The 21366-nt window shown below is 42.9% G+C and overlaps 1 protein-coding gene across 2 annotated transcripts in view; it reads left to right on the top strand.

Annotated features, from left to right (window-relative positions):
- The window catches only part of LCP2 (lymphocyte cytosolic protein 2), a 1016893-nt gene that overhangs the window by 433577 nt on the left and 561950 nt on the right, over positions 1–21366 (top strand). For both annotated transcript variants that reach the window (XM_069654319.1, XM_069654320.1), the window contains exon 4: positions 725–790. In XM_069654319.1, the coding sequence (XP_069510420.1) occupies positions 725–790 (66 nt within the window). The remainder of the gene's footprint in view (positions 1–724; positions 791–21366) is intronic.

Genomic DNA, 21366 nt, shown 5'->3' with positions numbered 1-21366 from the left:
GTCGCTAGGGAGGGCACTGGGGTGGCCAGGGCCCCCCGTGAAACCCTGTGCCCCCCCTTCTGCCCCCCCTACCTAAGATGAGCAGTGACCATGTTCTCCCCCTACTTTTATCTGTGTCCCACCCCCTACTTTTGTCTTTGGCCCCCTCTGTGCCCCTCCTAAATTTGATACCTGGTGACGCCACTGCTGCAGACCAGTCAAATGGCAGTGGTGTGCTGTAGGGAGGATAACTCAGGGGCAACGTGCTCGCCTTGGAAGCATGGTTCGATCCCGGATTTGCGCTTAGAAACAAACCTCTGGGTATTGAGCACGTGATAAGTAATCTATTATATCATAACATACACATCCTGTTGATCCAATAGATTCTATTCCTGCTTCCCCTCCCACTCGCCACCACATTTTGTGGTAGTGGGAACATCACATTATCTTCAGGTGCCTTAGGGCGCCCTATTAAATAGCCCAACCCCGGAAATCTGAGGGTTATTATTGCTAGACATTTGCAACATTTTCAAGGGTAGTGCATATTCAGAAACACTGTGATCGAAGTAAAATACACTCAGCGAAAAACAATGTATACATCCCTAATATATCATGTATTGTTATACCGCAATCTTTTAAGTAGGGTATGCGTCAAATACCAATGTATGAGAAACAGCAACAATGATATCACGGCAAGTTTGGCAGTAGGCTGTAAATTCACTACACATGCTTGTTTGTTTTTCAGAATCATAAGTAAGCTCTGCCAGGAAATCAAAAAGAAGCAGGACAGGAGAAACCCGTTTAAAGGATGGTAAGCAGAACTTGCCCTTTCCATATTTTATGAGTGGAATTGTCTCTGTAGAAATGTTCTCTGAATACACAGACGCTCATCTAGTACATCCTGCTAATTGCACGACGAGATCCCTCCGTGCAGCTTTGAATGTATTTGTTACGGTGGAAATCCGGACAGTCGCTGGTTCCTATGCCTAAAGTACAGCTCTTCACAGAAACAACTGTAAAGGCCTCCTGCCTGGTACGTGCAGGTGAAAAAACCAGGCAGGAAGACCATATGGATGCCAGCATCACCACCCTGCATGACAGTTAAAAGCTGGCAGAGTTGCGGCCGAAATGGATACACAGAGAGGCTGGGGGGGCGGAAGCGATCATTATGCTCTGCTCCTGTCATCAAATGCGTGAATATCACATGGTTCATAAGGCACTGGCCAGACCATAGTCTCCGCCAGTACCTTATGCTGCGCTCCCCCATCCTCCTCCATCAAAATGGATTTAGAGTACGTGTAGCTATTTTCAGCACTGCAGTGCACTTTGGTTCAATTTGCAGTATAATCGTAGAGCATATTCCAAGGCCATGAACTCCACTGGAGTGGCAGCAGTCAGGGAGCTACAGTAAGCAGGCCACTCTGCTCCCCTCAATCGTGATGATATTGCTGTTACCCAGCATATGCTACTGCGTAACCTGCGCATGGGTTCCACAAGGTACCAGCAAGTAAGTACTAACCACAGTTTGAAAATAAAGCTTTTTCTGCAAATTGCATATAAACAGGAACTCACAAGGCAGACTGCAATCAGGAATGTCTTACTTCTTACTTACTTCTTGACAGCACAATACTATTAACTCAATGGGTAAAAGACCTACGTAAGACTTTTATGCATTCAATTAACGGTGTGGCACATTTTCAACCATTTGCATGATGGAGAGGACGGCCGAATCGTAAGTTACAATGACGCCTCACCCTTTCTTTCCAGCATGCAAATACTTCAGCATTTGCAACAGCATGCATTTTAATGCTGGTGCAGTTTCTGTGGATTCCTATGGAGTCCGCCTGCTTTGTAGAATGGCAAAAAATCAGGCAGATTCCATAGGAAACCATTTTAAACACATGGCAGGCAGTGTTTACCCAATAAAAAAGGTGGCGTACAAGTCAGTATGCCACCTTTTTGCACTGCATGTTTGCACCCCACTGTGCAAAAATGGAAAAGCACCTGGTGGGGACCTCCCTGTGGAAAAGTGTAAACGTACCGCATCCCATCTGCGTGATTTACAGGGAACTCGATAATGAGTCCCTTTATGTTTCACTTGTAGTATGAACGGCTTTCCTTGAAACAGCTGCGTAGCGACCACATTGTGGCTTCCTCCCCACATAAGAAACAAGCTTTTCCCTGCTGATTTGTTCATAAGGACCATGAAGTCTCACTGTTTCATTAGCAAAGGCAAGACACATATAGACTAGGGGTTTGGTGAACGTTAGCACCTTAGTGGGAAGGTTTAAAATCCCTATTCACCAGCATTGAATGCATTGCGTTCCATGTGCCTCTTTGGTTATCACTCCTTTAATGCGAGTGCAAAAATACTGAATGCAAAAATGTCTCCATTTTTTGTGTGGATATCGCTGCAATTATATGTGGTGGTGGCTAAAGGTCATTAATTAGGTAAGGGGAGCATGGAGGGATTGGGGGAGTCTCCCCCTCCGCATATAATTGCACGAAACGAAAAAGAAATAGGCATTTTTGCATTCAGTATTTTATTTTCGCCCTATTCACATAGATCCCCTCTTTACATGTGGATGATGCAGGTATAGATATCAGGAAATCACGAAGGTCTGATCGTTTTAACTACCCAAATGAATCGCATCGGTTGGAACTGTCTGTCACTCTGAGTTTTCGCAGAACTGGTCAGAGCAGTAGAAAAAGGAAATGTCCCTGTTCCTGAATGCCGTTAATTTTCTTACCACATATTATATCAACGAGTTACTTATGTTGCTCTGCAAGCAGCATTAAACCGTATACCTACATTTCACTCAATACAATGTTACCTAAGGAGAAGTGACCAAATGTATTAAACTGAAAATGTTAGGTAAAGTGGTATATGTATAGTGCATAATAGGTGGGGTGTGGAGTAAGGGTATAAATTAGGGTAGGGAGCTGCAGAGGTCTCCTCCCTCATTATAAAAAAAAGTAGAACATGTAAAAAGTTAATTTCGTTTTTCGGTGAAATAAATTCAGTCACTTCTCCATTAGGTAAAATATTTTCGACTAAATCAAATACATTTGCATGAAACGCCTTCAGAGCACTTAAGGATGTTCTGTGGGCGATGGTGGAATGACTGGGCCTTGGGGTTCAGTTGACTGCTATCATCAGAGAGGTATTAGATTGATACAGCTCTTTATGCCTTGTACTTGCCCGATTTCTGGCTTGAATTGGGTGAGTTTCTCTATTCTTCTTACCTCTTCTAGGGAGCATAGGGAGCGTAGCTGTACTATCTGCGCTGGCAACTTCCATTGCTTCCATTGCTAGGTTACTACCTAATCGCTGTTCAAATAAGTCTCCACTATTCAGTTGCTCTATCGGAAAACAAAACTAATCAATGAATATAAATATCTGGGCATTAATGTAAATGACAATAAAGGAGACCTTCCATACAAACTGTAAAATATACGTTTCAATCCTTATGCTTGCAAGCCAAACTCATGCATACAAATTATGGAACCTATTCATACCTCACGTTAATCAAATACTATAAAAAAAAGTCATTCCAACAGTAACCTATGGTGCTGACACTAAACCACCAGAAAATCATCCGAACTGAAACTATATTGAAGGTCTCTTCTGGAAATCTATTCTACCAATTCCACCAAGTTTCCTGATCCAAATAGTATGTTACAAATTGGGACTCTTATCAATGAAGGGGAATGTTGCCTGGAATGCAATAATGCTTCTAAATAAATGTGTTAACAAAGACACATTTGAAGACACCATGATCCCATGCTTAGCCAACCTACTGGCATCTAATCATCCTTCACCCTTGTCAACATGGGAGCAATTTTGCCTAGTGCACATGAAGAAAGCTGATTTTGACCAATCCTTGGTCTCCACAAACCCGGAACGAGCGAAACATAAATGCTGGCTCGCAGACTGGAATTCAAACTGGGAAGAATGCAATAGATTTTTTTTCTTTTTTTTCCAACTTTATTTAAAATTATTTCACAAGATTACAAATAAGAAACATACAGATGAGAGTAAGCTGCAGGCAGATCCATAGAGATCATTTCTATGTATTTCTATGTAACCTATGTAACCATCCCAAGTCAAAAACATAACATAACAGAGACAACACATCAGACAATATAAACACCCTCCACCAAACCCCTAATTCATTATTACACCTATACAGCATATCCTACACCTTATCCAAATAAACTGTTAAACGATCCCCACCGCTCATCATATTCAACCTCCCAATCACGCATAGAAGCCTGTGTCTTTTCGTATGAAAGCGTTCACCTGTCCGATATCCAATTATCATAGTGTGGTTTTTTCCTAGATTACCACACCTTCATTATATGCTTGATTGCCATCAACAATGCCCTAACAATCCAATCCAAGGAATCACATATATCTCGACTTCAACTGAGAGGAATATTAATATAAAATATTTGCCACCAAATCAACCCGATCCAAAAGATCCTTCCAAAAATCGAACACTCTATCACACTCCCAAAGAATATGTTGAAAGGTCCCTCTTGAGCGATTACAACCCCAGCACAAGTCTGTATCTACCAATCCTCTCCTATTCATCCTCACAGGTGTCTAATAAATACGGCCTAAAATACGCCGATGAATGTATCTCAGGTTTAAATCTACTTTGGCTCTCACCGCCACTCTCCAGGCATAATCCCACGATTCCTCAGACAACTCCGTTTCCAGCTCTGACTCCCATTCCCAGTTTATCCCAAGAAGTCCACATACGTTTTTATAGAGGCATTAATTTAATAAAGGTTGAAACCGCACCTGGTGGTGTGGTAAATAATTCACAGATTTGGGGTTTACAACTCAAAGATCCACTCAACATCTGTAATCTCTCCCTCAGCAATTGCTCTAAAGACCGATATCTTCTGATCTCCCTATTGCTTAAACCATAACAACTAACCAGATCCTCAAATGGAACCATCCTTCCCTCCCTACACACATCTTCCATCTTCAAAATACCCTTGTTGGCCCATCCTCTCCAATAAAGCATTTTATTTTCAATTTGCAGAGCTGGATTCAAACAAATTAATGCCGAATCATAAACAAAACAAGGACTGTCCACACCCTTGAATCCAAGAAACAAGAGCAGATTTAGAAACCACCATGGCTTCCAATTTTGTCCCAGAGCTTGGTATCCTTCCATAGGAATATAAACAATTCATGGAAAAAGGATATCATTTCTCCTTCTCTATCAAAAGCCAGTAAGGATATGAGTCCCTTCTTTCCCTGAAATAATAGGAGGCCTTATAATAATTTTCCTACACTGGGTAGCCAAAACCCCCACCTTTAACTCTACGTATTATAGTAAAACGCGGGATCCTCGGCCTATACCCCTTTCCCCATAAGAAATCCATAAAAAACCTATCAATACTCTTGAGCATCTTCTTAGTAAACCTGAGAGGGTGAGATTGAATATAATATAAAACCTTTGGCAGCAACATAATTATTATTATTTTTTTATTTATTTATTTATTTATTTATTTGAACTTTACTCAGTAACAACTAAGTTTTGTCAAAGACCTTTCCTATCTACAGAAGTAGTTCAGACAGGGACGTTCAAACGCCTCCTCTACTTGCTGGCCAGGTCTTCTAACTCGCCGGTGGGCTAGTTCCTTGAAGGATCACAGTGTGATTTTTATTTAAGCTGCTTCTTGATCTAGTACAGATCGACCGTCGGGCCGTAGTTGGTTGATCTGGTCAAACGCTAGTTCTATCAGTTTGACCAAGGCTTGAGTCCATCTGGTGTTCTCACCAGAAATGTATCTATTCCATAACTCATCTGTTTGGAATATCCACAGGTTTTCGGCCAGCGAAGGGAGGTATGTGTTTCTGTTTTCATTCGTGTTCGGACATTCTATCACAAGGTGCTTCAAAGTCTCGATGGATAATTCCTTTTTACATAATCGACATCGCTTCTCGGCACCAGCTCCTCTGATTGTTATGATTTCTCTGGTTGGCATCAGGTTTAACCTTGCTCTCATGATCGAATTTCTCAGCTTCTAGTCTGGAAACTCGGCACAGTATTTCAGTGGTTTTTTCACCTTATTTAATGTTGGAGGTAGGTGTTTTAGAAGTTTGTTCCCTACTGCTTTCTCTATTGTCATAATTTTTATGGCATTTACTTTTGCCCAAATGCCCAGAGGCAACCTATCCCACCTTTGTATTGCCTTGATCATCACTTCCTTTAACTTATCCACATTGTATTCAACCATTCTTCTAATATCACACACCAAATAGAGACCTAAATATTTCACCAAAACCTCAGCCCAATGACAATCCCAGTTCAACAATCTTCTATTTAGTAGATTCATCTTAAGCGGAAAGACCACCGTCTTCCCCCAATTTACCTTGTACCCAGACAATTCCCCTACTTTCTGTAACATATCTCTTAGTCAAGTTCCCCCTACCTCCGGATTTGTTAAAACCACTGTCAGATCATCAACGTACGCCAGAACTTTCACTTCTCCATCCTTTAACTTCCAGCCACAAATATTCTGTTCCTGTCTAAGATACACCAACAGAGGCTCAAGAACTAAATTAAATAAGAAAGGCGAAAGTGGACAACCCTGTCTGGTTCCTCTAAATAACCGAAAAAGCGTGATACAAAACATCATTGACCCATATTTTAGCTGAAATATTATACTGCAAGGCGCCTATATAAGAATTGCGGACCAAATCCCATCCGAAGCAATGTATAATTAAGAAATAACCAATTCTCACAATCAAATGTTTTTTCAGCATCAAAGGAAATTAGGAGTATTTCTTCCACCTTCGCATGAGACAGACCTATTATATTCAATAGTGTCCTAATGTTATCATATCCGTATCTGTTGTCCATAAACCCCACTTGTGAACCACCTATCAATTCCCCTATATATTTTTGTAACCTGGTGGCCATAACCTTTGCAAAAATTTTAACATCCACATTTAGCAAAGAAATAGGATGGTAATTAGCACATTTTGAAGAATCTTTCCCCTGTTTAGGAATTAGTGTAATAATCGCTTCCTGCATCGAGGGACATAATACCCCATCTGAGAGGAACCAATTAAATAAAGCACACGATTTGGGCCCCAAAACCGAACCAAAAGACCTATAAAACTCCACAGGTAATCCATCTGAACACGGAGACTTCCAAGGGTTTTCTCAATCCATCCCTAGTACACTCCATCTTCAACCTATCTGCACCTTTACCACATAAAGCATATTTTTACTGCAATTTCTTAATGTCTAATTCCAGATTTTTAAGTTTCATCTCACCCTCCCTCCTCACTCTGGATGTCCAATTAATCAGTTCTCCTCGAACAGTTGCTTTAAAAGCATCCCACACCACCAGTCAGCAGAATCTACATTGCCCTCAAAGAAATGAATAATGGAGGTATTAACTGCATCACATATTTTTCCTTTTTGTAATATAAATGTTTTAAGCCTCCATTTAATATTGGTGGGTCTGAACATACTCCGACTCATGTTCAACTTCACTAATGAATGGTCAGAAAGGCGCCGCCCCCCAATTTCCACTTCAGTTACTACATCAACCAATCTTAGAGAAATCAATACATAATCCAGCCTTGAATGAGTTATGAACCGAAGAGAAAAAGGAGAATCCCTTTTCAGCCGGATATAACGATCTCCAACTATCCACTGTTAGGGAGAATTCTATTATAAGGCTAATTTCCCAAACCTAGTGAGTCCCCCAGCAGCTTTGCTGGATTTTTGGGGTTTGTTTTTTTCTCTGCTAAGAGTGAAACTCTTTTACTCCCACTCTTAGGCCTGATTTGAGGTATGTCTCTGACTATTTGTGTGATTTTGGGCTATGGGGTCTTTTACTCCATAGGGTATCATCTGTTTTTTGTGTATGTGTTACACAGCACCCTCAGTGCAGTAACACAGGGGTGTCATAGTGACCCCCAAACATAGTCTCCATACCCTGGGACTGACTGCTGTCTCCCAGGGCATGTAAAGTCACACTTGACTTTACTAGTCTTAAATTGTGAACAGAACGAGTACAAACCATCATATTGTGGAAGTACTGGAAGGGGTTAATTATATTGCTCCTGGGTCTGTTTCCAAGGGGGCACTGTCCAGTCCCCCCTTGTCGAGTTTCTGGCTGGTGGCAATGGTTACCATGCAAAATATTCCACCGGAATATTCTCTATGGGATTTTCCCATTGATTTTAAACGCACCACTTTTTGGTGCGATGTTAAAGATACCGCCGGTTTATTTATTTAATATTAAATCAACGGTTGGGTCTTTTTGCCAGAACTCTTTTCTAAAATGGTGTTTGTGTCCGTCTCTGTAACTCTGACCAAGGTCGAGCCCTTTGTTCCACTTTTTGGCGGGCTTCTCCACAGAAGCCCTCCAAATGGTGCCACTCTGTCTGGGTTCCACAGGATGGGTGGGGAGGAGAATTGGCACCCTGGACTGCATTGCCTTAGCAACTCAAGTCACACTCTGTTCTGATTGGGCCAGTGGTGAGCCGCCCGGCTCACCATTTAGCATGTTTGAGTGACAACTAGGCTGTTGAATGGGGGTGGTTTTTCTGCATAAAAGCAGGGCTTTTGGGACTGGAACTTCAGAAGTCGCCACAGGACCTAAGAATCCAAAGAGGGAAGAAGCTGAGCCATCTGCAACAGCGACACCACCGGTGGAGCCCTGCTGCAACGAACTCACCACTTTCCCAACGACAAGAGAAGATCTTCTGCTGGATGAGTCTTCTTCCTCTGAGCTGGTGGGACCAACCAGTTCGCCCTTTTGCCTTCCAAAGACGTCTCTTGGTCAAATCGCCCGTGTCAAGCACCCCGGATAGACAAGCTTCACCACTTTGACCACGAATAAAAGGAACACACCTTTTACCGATGAACTCTGCAGCTGGTTTCATCCCTGAGCAGTGCAACGACTCCACGTTTCCTCCTCGATGAGATCCTCTCTTCCCCTGGTCGAAACAACGAACTGCAACCACTGCCAGGAACAACTGCCACCGCTGGAGCTTCCTCTCTATTTAAGTACTGTATCCAGCCTGGCCTCCCTTTCTTCGGTTTGCCCAAGTTGACCCTTAAATCCTTGGCTTTCCAACTGGGTTGGCCCCAGACCTTCTAACTTTACCTTCTTGAATCGACCCAACCTCTTCTGAACATTCCGCAAAGACTTTTAGTGCATTTTAAACCGTGTGATCCTGGGCACATTTCGCTTTGCTCCATTTAAAGTGGGCCTGGCCTATGAACTTTGGCTCTACAGTATAAACTGCCTTTATTCCCTTGCTGAGAACTCCTAAAAGTGTTGGGACCTGTTTTATTTCTATGCTCTGCCTTTTTCTCTCCCTTTAACTGAACTATTGGAGTGCCATCAGGTTACGCGCTCACATCTGTTTTAACAAATCGTGGTGTTTTAACTCTGACTTGTCTGATAGTTATCAAGGGAGGTGTGTATACTTTACCTGACTGTGTTTTAACTTGCTTTCGATTTAGAGTGCTAGTCAATTGCCTAAATTGTGTTTTTAAATAAATAATGATATACGTTTTATACAAAGCTCTGGTCAGTGTTTGTTTGCTCTACTGTGTTGTTAGCCCTATTCTGTATACTCTATATACTGCCCTACTCTTCTTGAGAGAAGTCTGACTGCTCAGCCACAGCTACCAGGTAGATCTGGGTAGTGCAGACTGCTACCAATTGGGTTTACTGCTTACTCCTGTAGTCTTAATCTTTTTGCAGTGTTCCCCAAGGGAACTGCACAGGATTCTGCCTAACATCCACCAAGGTGAAAGTATCAATAAAAACTTGACAAGCACAACTCAACCTATAACCAGTAAAGCTGCATGATGATAGCCTATCTAAAGTGGCATCTAAAATACAATTAAAATCACCTCCAAGAATAATGCAGTCACCATTCATGTTTTTCAGAGAATTCGTCAGCTCCTTAAAAAAACTGATGCCATTAGAGCATGGACTATATACCAAACCTAACATCAATACTTTCCCTTCATGTTTAACATCCGCTAAAATAAACCGACCATCATTATCCATAAGTGTATTCTCCACCACCATACCCAATCTTTTCAGAATCAGTAAACCTACTCCTCTCGAGCTTCCTAAATAACAATTTAACAGAAACTTCATAGATTTAGAGGCCCCATAAAATGTATCTGGATTTTCTGTCAGATGTGTTTCTTGTATAAAAAAAATACGTCTTTTTTCTCATGTCGCAGTCTAGCCATTATATTTCTCCCTTTCTTGGGGCAATTCAGCCCTTTAACATTCCATGTAATAAACGTCAAAGACCCCATCCAGACTAGCTAGAAGATAAAAACCTATTAAATATAATTCATCCAATAATCCATTAAGGGTCAAAACTTGCATATTTAGACTCCCCGACATTGTAAAGAGAATAAAACTCAAAATAATAATGATGTAGAACTCTGAAGTCATCCCCCACACAAATTACACACCACACACAAACACATAACATTTAACAACGTCTAACCATTTTAATTGTAGATTGCCAATAACCAGAGCTAAGTGATAAAGTCCAAAAGCACTAACCACTATTACTAAACTGTAACCCTAGAGTCCTATGCCCAGACATATATACATTAACAACAATATAACCCCTCTTATCATTTTCTGATAATAAAAACGAAGTTAAATATGTGTTCTAAACCCTACCTATTCTAACATCTTATATCACTCACCAGTCAATTTGTTAAACACAAAATTTCTAACACTCATTATCTCAAAAATAACTATATACATTTCCTCTCCTAGCCCTCTCCCATCCGTGATACAATCCTATCCCACCCCTTTCGGGTCATTAACATATCAGATTTAATAAGTTTAGTTTCTTTACCACTGCTATATACATAACTCAATCAATGAATGGACCAAAGTCTCTGAATCTTGCACCTATCCCATGCAATAATCCATTCTTTTGTCAACGAATATGTTTAGTACCATAACAGTAGAAGTTAAGGAAACCATGACGAGCACACTTACATTCTCCACACTGCAAGACTTGCAAAACACACCTATAGGACCAATCTATTGAAATAAATAAATAAATACATAGATCACCTTCTGATCCTCGGTTCCATTGGCCATTGAGTCTGCACCAAGCCTCCCATGAGAACATTCTCACCAACAGTTCACTCATCACGCCTTCTCTCACCTCCCTCTATGAGTTAACACCACAGCATTAATAACTCACTCAGTGTGCCAACAGATTATAAATCCCCCAATTACATGTGAAGCGAAAAAATGACCAGCTCTACCCAAACCAAAGATCTATATAGAGCAGCTGTTAATTCTGCACCTCTGTAACAGCTCTTTCAAATGCCCATGTGCAATTCAAAGCAGATTAGTAGAGTTTTTTACCCATAGTACCCATTGCTATCCACCTCCACCCGTATCCCACAGGAATACCACCCTCTATTACCCACGTTGTAACCAGCATACTAATCGTCAATCTAACCTTAAAATGGGGATTAGTATTAACCTGAACCATCAACTAATGCAAAATTTGCCTCACAACATAACCCCGAAGGCAACAACAGTCTATCATATATAACCCAATACATACATTACTAAATATCTCAATCCTTCTGATCTGTATGTCACCAATAAATTGCCCTCATGTCACCAGACACCTCCCATCACACTCTCCTGTTCAACATATATATATCTTCATGAATGAGATATAAAGGAAGAATGATAGAGTGAGACTCCTGAAAGCGCGCCCCTTCCCAATTGATATATATAGTCAAATTCAAAATCAATCAGGCGAGTACATTTTTAGAGCCATCATTCAAATTAACATTTTGCATGCAGGTCAGTAAGAGCCCCGTAAAGACAGACAGCTGCACAATGTCATAATAGCAAACAAAAAAAAAAAAGTGAGGCAAACGGAAATCAAGCAGTCGTTACTCTTCAGGCAATCATTCCGTGAAACCCTTGCCTTGCCAAGCGTCTTAAGCGAGTGACCGTCAGCTGCTTTGATCATGGAGTGTGCGGGGGCCAACCTCAAAGGGGGGATAACAGAGGCGCCAGATCAACAACACTGCAGGAAGTATGCGTTTCAAATACATAATCAGTCAGACCCCACATAAGAAATGGCATCGGCAACTGTAGACGAAAGCAGAATAGATCATCTTCCATATCAAACCATAGCAAATAGTCTGTCATTCCGCTTGCTACCTCCAAGCCCTGCACCTGTGCAATTGGATTCCTCAGTCATCTTGTTAAATAAAAGTGCCACCACAAGAGTTAACATGAGCTCCTGTCATGCTGTCTGCTCACCCTTTCATGCCATGACTCTGTTCCAATCTCCAATGCGGCGATTCCCAGCGTCATCCCCTCTCCATCTGTTCCTGCTTCACAATGAAGTAATCACGTATCATGTGACCGAGCATCCATGTGCGAGGTGCTTTCCTCTAATTATCTTCAATGCTCCGTAGCATTTTATAAACAGTGCAAGCATTCCAGTGTCAGTTATTTATAACAAACTCAGCTCCAAAATAACATATATACTATATTTGCAAGTTTCCAAACATGAAAAATATGAAAAATAAAATGACATTAAATAAATAAGGGTAAGGAGTCAACATATTTACAGCCATCTGCTCATACCCAACAGTCACCTTTTCTTCTTTGAAGATGCATTCTTCTGAGGCTCAGAGGCAGTATCCATAGGTGAAGTCCCCAAATCAGTTAAAAAGTCTTCTGCATTTTGATAGTCTTGAAAGGAGTGGGTCTGACCATCAACCATCACCCTTAGAATTGCTGGGTAGACCATATAGTACTTCAAATTTCTATTTCTGGCTTTCTCCTTTGCAACATTAAACAGCCTTCTTTTATCCAGGACATCCTTACTTAAATCTCCAAAGATCATGATTTTATTACCACCCCACGCAAAATCACCCAACTCACGTAATTATTTCAGGATCAGCTCTCTTGGGGGGAATCTCAGGAACTTCACTATAAAATGTCTTGGTCTTTGGCCCATAGCCTGTTTTTGACCCAAAGACCTATGAGCCCTTTTCATCTCCAAGGGAGTATCCGGATTCAATTTCAAAATTGAGATCAAAGCTTTCTCCAAGAAAGCATGGGGTTTCCACATTCCACACTTTCAGGAAAACCAGCTATCCTGATGTTGTTTCTCCTTGAGAAATGTTCCTGCTCAGATAATTTTAGCTTCAGCTTTCCATTTTGTACCTCCAGGTCTCTAATCCTATCATGTAACTTCACAGTCAGTTCATCAGTGGATGTTAAATGATCCTCAATTGAAGAGACCTTGGTAGTGAGATCTGAGTATCTCTCTTCAGCATTTATCATCTTTGCTTTAATCTCAGCAATGTCCAAAGTTACTTTGATAAGAAGGTCCAAGAGTTTGTCATCTGTTGATTCAGTATCATCTCTCCCCTTTTGTCACTTGGCTGGTTGGGAAGTATCAGTTGAATTGAGATCAGTCATATTGGCAGAGAGTTTAATTCCAATCAGGGCACAGGAGCACAGCCACTATGCTGGCATCTCCTGAGTTAGCAGAATGCAATAAATTTAAGATCATCTCCCCTGGCCACTTTAATATAAAAAGAGCAAATCCATTGCCTACATATTTAGCCAATTTTCCATATCAGGAATACTGGGCAAAAATCATGCGACTACGTTTCAATTTGTGGTATACAAATGCAATATTTGCTCTGAGATCCAAAGATAAAACCCAAAACATATGCCGCTTCTACAAGTTGCCAATATGCTTGAGACACTAAAACATCATATTATAGAATGTGAAAAGCTATCTGCACTAAGGAAAGAATACTTTCACAAGTTTTTCATGGACTATCGTCTTTTATCTCCTCAACAAATTTGGGCCATGATCTTTACTGTAGAGAATATAGCATTAAATCCTTCAACAATTAGATACCTAACAAGACTAAAGATCGAGCAATAAGCGAAACCTGCAATGAATTATGGAAACCACGCCATCAAAACGCTATAAGGACCATATGCTCTTTTTGATCTACTTTCTTCCAATCCAAATCCTGTAAAATTACTAAGGAGTTTGCGAAGAATTTTACTGTTCATATGCCATTCATCTTTAAAGACATCTGCTACTGCTTTATGTTATTACTGATTGCATATGGCCTGTCCTTCAGTGTTTCGAACATTTTAAATATGCAAAGGCTTTTAAACTGTGAAAGAGATTACTGTTCATTTTAACATGTTTTATCTTTTGTAAAGTAGCATGTCAACTAAATCAAATAAAACAAAAATAAAAATTGCTGTACTTTCATTGTTCTGGATAAGTGATTCCTCTTAGATGGAAGCCATGGGCCTAAAAAGCTTGTCCTAGACTACGGTGCAAGCAATAGAAATGCCTGCATCCTACCGGCACTTGCCAAATGTCTCTCACCCACCTCGTCACACCTCTGTTGCCAGGAAGCAGGCCGCATAGGCCTGAAGGAGTTGACACAGCCAGAGGGATAGAGCACAACTTCTTTTATTGAGTTCTTACATGTAACTGGCGCGAACAGCGCCTTTCCCAGAACTCCCCCCAACTCTGCATCACTAGCCCTGCCTTCTTGAGGGCGGGGCTTTTCCTTGTCTTGGTCTTGGGCCGTCACCATTGTTTCCTTGACGGATGTGACCCTCATGGGGCTCGGGGTGAACCGTGAGTCTGTCTTTTTGATCACAGGCTGTTTTACTAGGACCTCATCTCCGATCTGAAAGTCTTTCGGCTCTGCTTTGCGCCTTGCGTCTGTGTCCTGCTTGGCTCTCTCTTTTGATTCTGCGTCTCAGAGAGTCACTTCGGTGTCCATGCCCTCTGGGCCTGATGAGTTTCGTAGGATGCTGATGTGCACGTGTCATACCGGACCATGTGCTCTGCCGGAGACTTGTTCGTGGTCTCATGGGGTGTATTTCGGTAGTCTCTGAGTAGTCGGCATAGTGCTTCGTGTGGGTTGACTGCCTCAATACGGGCTCTCTGGATAGTCGTCTTTATTGATGCCATGAACCGTTCCGCCATTCCATTTGTTTGATGTGAGGTGTTATTTTCACGTGCTTGAATCTTAGGTGTCTTGCCAGTGCTGCGAACTCGTATCTGTTGAAAGGTAGTCCATTGTCAGATTTGATCACTCTGGGAATTCCCCATTTGCTGAGTACTTCGTCTAGTAAGGCAGCCTCTTGGGAAAAGGATGCGGTTGCTAGCTTCTTGACGAAGGGGAATCGTGAGTATTCATCAATCAGGAGGAGGAAGTAGTCTCCTGATTCCATGGGTCTGTAAAAGTCCACAGCCACCCTTTCCCATGGGCGGTCTGGTATTTGTGTATGTTGTAGTGGAGCGGGCGGTTCGGCTGTCGAAGTGCACTGGCATGCGTGACAGTTCTTGATCCATTGGTCCACTGCTGAGTCCAGGAATGGGAACCAGATGTGGCGTTGAAGTTGCTTATTTGTGTTCTCTGCTCCTCGGTGACCTTCATGTGCAGTGCGGACAACGTCTGCTCTCAGGGCAGCTGGGATGATGATGCGGCAACTTCTGAGCAGTATTTTGTGGTCTTTCACGGCCAGTTCGTTGTGTACTCTAGCGAGTCTTCTGATTTCCTCTTTGCACACCACCGGGTGAGCCAGCATTGCACGTCTGTGGTCCCTCCACTTGTTGTTTGACGTGAGACTGATGGCGAGTGAGGTCCTGGGGTCCGCTGCCGACGCTGTGGCAACCGTATCCATCGATAGTGCAGGTGGTAGTGAGTTTGCCACCACGTAATTGATGTAGGCGACATCGCCTCCTCGGGCTAATGGGGGCCCCACCGGGTGACGTGACAGGTAGTCAGCGGGGTTCAGGTCGCCGCCAGATCGGTGTATGATATTGTATTATTATTCTTGAAGGCGAATGCCCCATCACTCTATTCTTGGAGGAATTTTCATGTGTGGATTGCTGAATAGCGAGAGCAACGCCTGGTGATCTGTTATCAAGGTGAATTTTTTTCCGATTAGGAAATTGTGAAAGTGTTCACAGGCCCAGGCTGTGGCCAGGCTTTCCTTCTCGGGCTGCGAGTAGGCCACCTCTGAGGGAGACAATGCTCTGCTTGCGTAAGCACCCACGTGTCTGGGGTTGACATTGTCACCACTCGTCTGTGCTAGAATGACTCCCAGGCCAACAGGACTGGCATCCACTATCACTTCTGTGTGCCAGGACGGGTTGAAGTAGGCTAGGCGGTGAGCTTCCTTGAGCACTTGTTTGATCGTGCCGAACGCACGTTGGCACGCTGGGGAACAGTCAAACGTCGCGTCGATCTGTAGGAGTTTCTTAAGCTCTCTGAGCGAGGCGTAATGAGGTATGTACCTGGCACAGTATCCGGCCATTCATAGGAAGGAACGGACGTCAGCCGCTTGTAGAGGTTCTTTCAATTTGGTAATGGTGTCCACTTTCCCGGGGTTAGGCGCCATCCCTTCGCTCGAGAAGATGTGGCCAAAAAAGTTCAGCTTTGACTTGCTGAAGGAACATTTTTCGATGTTAAGTGTGAAGCCAGCGGCTTGTACTGCTTCACATGTAGCAAGGAGAGTGGCATCATGGGTCTCTTTTGACGAGCCAAAGATGAGGATGTCATTGCTGTAGTTTAAAGCTCCCCGGATTGGTCTAATGATCTGCCGCACTGCCTCCTGAAAAATTTCGGCGGCGGATGAGATGCCAAAGTTCAGTCTCCGATATCTGTACAAACCATCATGCGTCGCAAAAGTTGTTATCACTCTGGAATCAGGGTGTAGTTCCAGTTGATGATAACCCTGTATCAGATCGAGTTTGGAGAACATGTGAGCGTTGTTCAGCTGCACTATCATGTCCTCGATGCACAGGCCTGGGTGTCTCTCGCATTGAATGGCGGTGTTGACCACTCTCATGTCTACGCATAGGCGTAGTCTGCCACCACCTTTAGGTATGATGACCAAGGGCGAAACCCATGGTGTTGGCCCGGTTGCGGGCTCGATTATGCCATCAGACAGTAGTTGCTCAAGTTCTCTGGAGACCGCTTCTTGGAGGTGAAATCCGACTCTCCTTGATTGTTGTGGTACGGGTCTCACTGTCGAGTCTATGTGTAGTTTGATCGGGGGACCTTTAAGTTTTCCTAGACCGGTGCACAGTTGCGGAAATTTCTGCACAATGTCTGCTTTGGTGATGAGGTTTTGGGATTGCACGTGGAGGATAGCTCTGATCTGCTCCTTTAAGTCCTGCTGGATCGTGGTTGCGGTGATGGTGTCGCCTGCACCCATCTGGATGTCGATTAGCTCTAGGCACGAGGCGGTGTAGTAACTAAAGAGGCACCGCCCTTTGGTGAAAGAATGAATGACGTGGATGGTGGTGTCCACTTGTCGGCCATTGAGGAGAAGGCGGCGCGCAAAGTGTCCAATGGTCTGTAGAGATGTGGCTGCCCCCCACTGGAAGATTCTTGATTGTGATGGTTTGAGCGCTGGCGGGTTTGAGATTCTCAAGTACTCCAGCTCAACCATGATATTTACGGTGGCTCCCGAGTCCACCATGAAGTGAAACAGATTGTTGCCTATTTTTATTGGTATTTTTGGGGCTTCTCTGGCTTCTTCATTGTCGAGCATGAGGTTAACGTACTCGTCTTGATTGTGTGGGTCATAGTATATGGTGCCTGGAGCTGTTGTGGGGTCATGGTAGTATGCGTCATCTACGTGTCGTTCCAGTGGGTTGTCATATTTGTCCGTGAGGTATTGTGGTTGTTCTGCATAGTCCTGTGTTTGTGGGTATTCTTGACAGTGGTATTTGTCGACGGCTCTCACGTATCGCCGTTGGTTCGGTTGATAGTACCTTTGTGGTCCATATTGGGGAAATGGCAAGCGGAAGGGCATCCTGGTGGGTGCTTGAGGACGTATGGTGGGGAATGGTTTCCCTTCCCTGCACACTAATTGGAAGTGTCCTTCTCTTCTGCAGTTCGTGCACCTTTGTGATAACGCCGGGCAGGACCCTGAGAGTGGAAAGGCCATGCCACAGCGATAACATTGTCTCTGTTACCGGTACCTGTCATGGACGCGGCCTGGGCGTCTACTCTCTCAAAGATGCGAGCAAGTTCGCTGACCACGGGGATTGTGAGGGGCTTCTTCAGTAGTTGCTTCTTGAGTGTCGGTGATAAGCAGCCTTCAATGATTCATCTAAGGAGAAAGCATCAAATTGGCAGTGGGCGCCTTTTACCCTTAAGCGAGTTATATATTCGTCTACAGTCTCTTGTGGTTGGTGGTATAGTTGGAATACGTGTGTGTGTAAAGACTGGAAAGTAATACTTTACTGAAAATCGATTCTGAAAAATACCAGCTGAAAACTAGGACAATTCATTGAATAACATTGAATAACTGTACATTTGTGTCAAATGCTGCAGCATTTTATTATCAATAAAACACTGGCTGTTGACAAGGAAAAGTTCCAAGTTTGTGCATGCAGGAGCAAAGTAAAAGTGAAGTTAGACAATAAGGCAGATTTGTCAAATACAATTAAAAATACAATACTACTTACAACGAATGATTCAGTTGTTAATCAACTCAGATATGGCCCTTCAAGCCCTGGCTAGATGTTTGTGGAGCACTGCTCAGCAACTGAGTAAAAAGTAATTGCTGCTATGCTGGTGCTGCTGCCTGGAAGTGAAAGTGAAATCGAACTCTGATTGAACTGACCTGATGAACCTTTCGCTAGTTGCATTCCTGCGGTGGGTTTCAGTCTCATGCTCTTCAGTACGTACACACTAATAAAGTTACAATGTTAGAAGCATGCAGTTGGGCAGCTCTCCAGTTTGCTTTTGGCTGAATGTGCAGATGCAAGCTCTGGATGCTACAAAAATATTGACAAATATCCTAGCAGTGCCATGATCATTTGCTGGGTGACTGGGACTGGCCCCAGCTCCTGCGCTGGGCCCCAGTGTGGCCACCGATGCAGACCTGTTACTTGCGCTACTAATTGTAGTTACGCACCTGATGGTGGTTGAAGACTCCATTAGGAGTCTTTTGCTATTTCCATTATATGTATGCACTTTCCTGAATTTAATACAAAACATCCATAGCAATTTTTTGTGCAAATGCTTTACACCTCAATTCCTTGGTGGTGGAGGAGATTGCTTTTCGCTCCTCACAATACAATGCAATTTGCTGACGACTCATGAATTTGAATTCTCTTTAAAAAGGTCAGGTCTTTTGTCATCAACATTGCTGAGCTTGGCATACTCATGACTTTTGCCAACACCTTGTTTCTTAAACGTTCTAACATTTTTATCAAATTCGGATTTGCTGTCTTGACAATGATGAGGTGCCTCCTGTCATTTGATTAAGTCCAGGATTTTAAAGTCTGACACGGCAGGTTCTTATTTCAGATCACACATTTAACCATGATTTCTTCTGGCTCCTGTGTCCTCCTTGTGGGACCTGCATTTCCCTTGTATATAACCACTATTTTTCCTCTGTGATATAAGCAGGTTAGGGGTGTGTTGCTAAGGCCGTCTGTTCTGTTGGTTTCCCCCTGGTGAATAGCAAGAATACAGAAAGATCCTCCTCTGTCATCTCATGCATGATATGAAGAATGTTTTGTGCTATAAGAATTTCTTCCAGGGCAGCTTCGTATTTTATACCGCTGTCATACTTCACTACACACCTTTCTGGTTTCTGCCTTATATCTACTGTGAAGGCATCATGAAGCAAGACACTGACAACAGACTTAAATTTCAAAGTAAAATACTTTATTATACCAAATGTCAGAATGGTAAAAGGCCTAACTTGTCATATGCTAAGGTGGGATTTCCCTACCTGAACGAAGCTAAGGAAAGTCCAAGAGTTCAACTTAAAAGTCTTTGTGTCCAAAACCTATACTTGCCCTCACAGCTAAATTTAACCAATGTGTAAAGATAATATCCAAATCAAAAGAAATGGTGTTCAATTCAAAGTTCTGAGCTTCTTCTTTCAGCTCCCCTTCCCCAAGTATAAGTTCCACAAAAACGTCTCAAGATTAGCTTTCTCCAATTCAAGGTGATACAGTTCAAAAACAACTCTTGGGGTTCCTTTCCCCAAGCTCCAGGCCATTTCACAGATAGGTCTCTCGGTTCCCTTCCCCAAGTTCAAAGCAGTATTACAGATGGGTCTCTGGGTTCCCTTCCCAAAGTTCAAAGCAGTGTCACAGATAGTCTCGGGGTTCCCCTGTCCAAGTTCAAAGCAACTCAGTTTCACAAGAAAACAAAGCACATTTCCAAGTCAAGTGAATACTCCTTTTCGGATTCTTCTTTCATATTGTCTTTGTCTTTTCCAATTTTAGATTCCCTTTGCTTAGGAGCAGTTGTCAGATCACACGGTCCACCCATCACAGGTCACACATAGCAGAACCATAAGTTCACAATGTCTTTGGTTTTCACAATTCCGGGTTCCCTGGTCAAGGCACAGTTGTCAGGCCGCACGGTCCACCCATCACAGGTCACGCAACCAGGAACCCTAGATATAGATTCACCATTCTTTGCTTTCCCTGGGTTAGCCTTTTGGCTTTATCATAGTATGTCCATTCAGTATATTTGTGTGAGGATTGCTTTTGACACACATTTAAACAATATATTCACTCCTTCTTCTCTGATTTCTTTAGGAAGGTATTCCAGCTTCTCTTTAATTTACCCAACAGCTTTCCTGAAGCTTTCCTGAATTCTGGTGGGTTAAACATTATTTGTTTGTGTTTTCTTTGGGTGATGTTAGATATAAAGAAACCAGCTCATTATTAAAGAACAGTTCATTCGCACAACGGATTCCTTTAGCGCGACCTATAAACTGTTCCACTAATGGATTGCAACTTAATAACCGTTCGCGGTTGCTGTTTCTGCGTGCAAACGCTTCCGGGAAATTGTCTTTCATTCAGCGGCATACGAGTATTAGACACACCAGTGCTTGCACTTGTCATCCTTGCTACGCGGGTTGCTGTGTCTCCCACTCCTGCCTTCAGGGTCCTCCAGTCTGCCCATATAATACTATGGGGTTGCTGGTATGCCCCAAGAGAACAAGCTTTCTTCTGAAAGCTTTTCGGGATGGACTTTACCAGCTACACTCCCCGCTGCATTGACCATACAGAAAGGAGCTCCTGATTCACACACCTGTGTTTTGGCGTCTCGCCGCATTCTGCTTCATGGATCGAATTCCCGCAGCTTACAGCAGTGGTTCGCTTTCCTCCCACTTTCACAGGTGTCTTTGCAGCTACTCTCTTTGGGGACTTCCACTTCGTCCTCCGCTTCGACCTCCAGTCTGTCTTCCACTCTGACTCCCGGTTTGACTCACTGTTTGACTCTGAGGAGGACTCTATATAGTTGTTAATCACTTTCAGCT

Source organism: Ambystoma mexicanum, chromosome 3q (assembly GCF_040938575.1).
Source record: "Ambystoma mexicanum isolate Mex_15411 chromosome 3q, UKY_AmexF1_1, whole genome shotgun sequence".
Classification (NCBI taxonomy): Eukaryota; Metazoa; Chordata; class Amphibia; order Caudata; family Ambystomatidae; genus Ambystoma; species Ambystoma mexicanum.
Note: the sequence above shows the minus strand (reverse complement) of the source record. Positions and strands in the feature narration are given on the sequence as shown.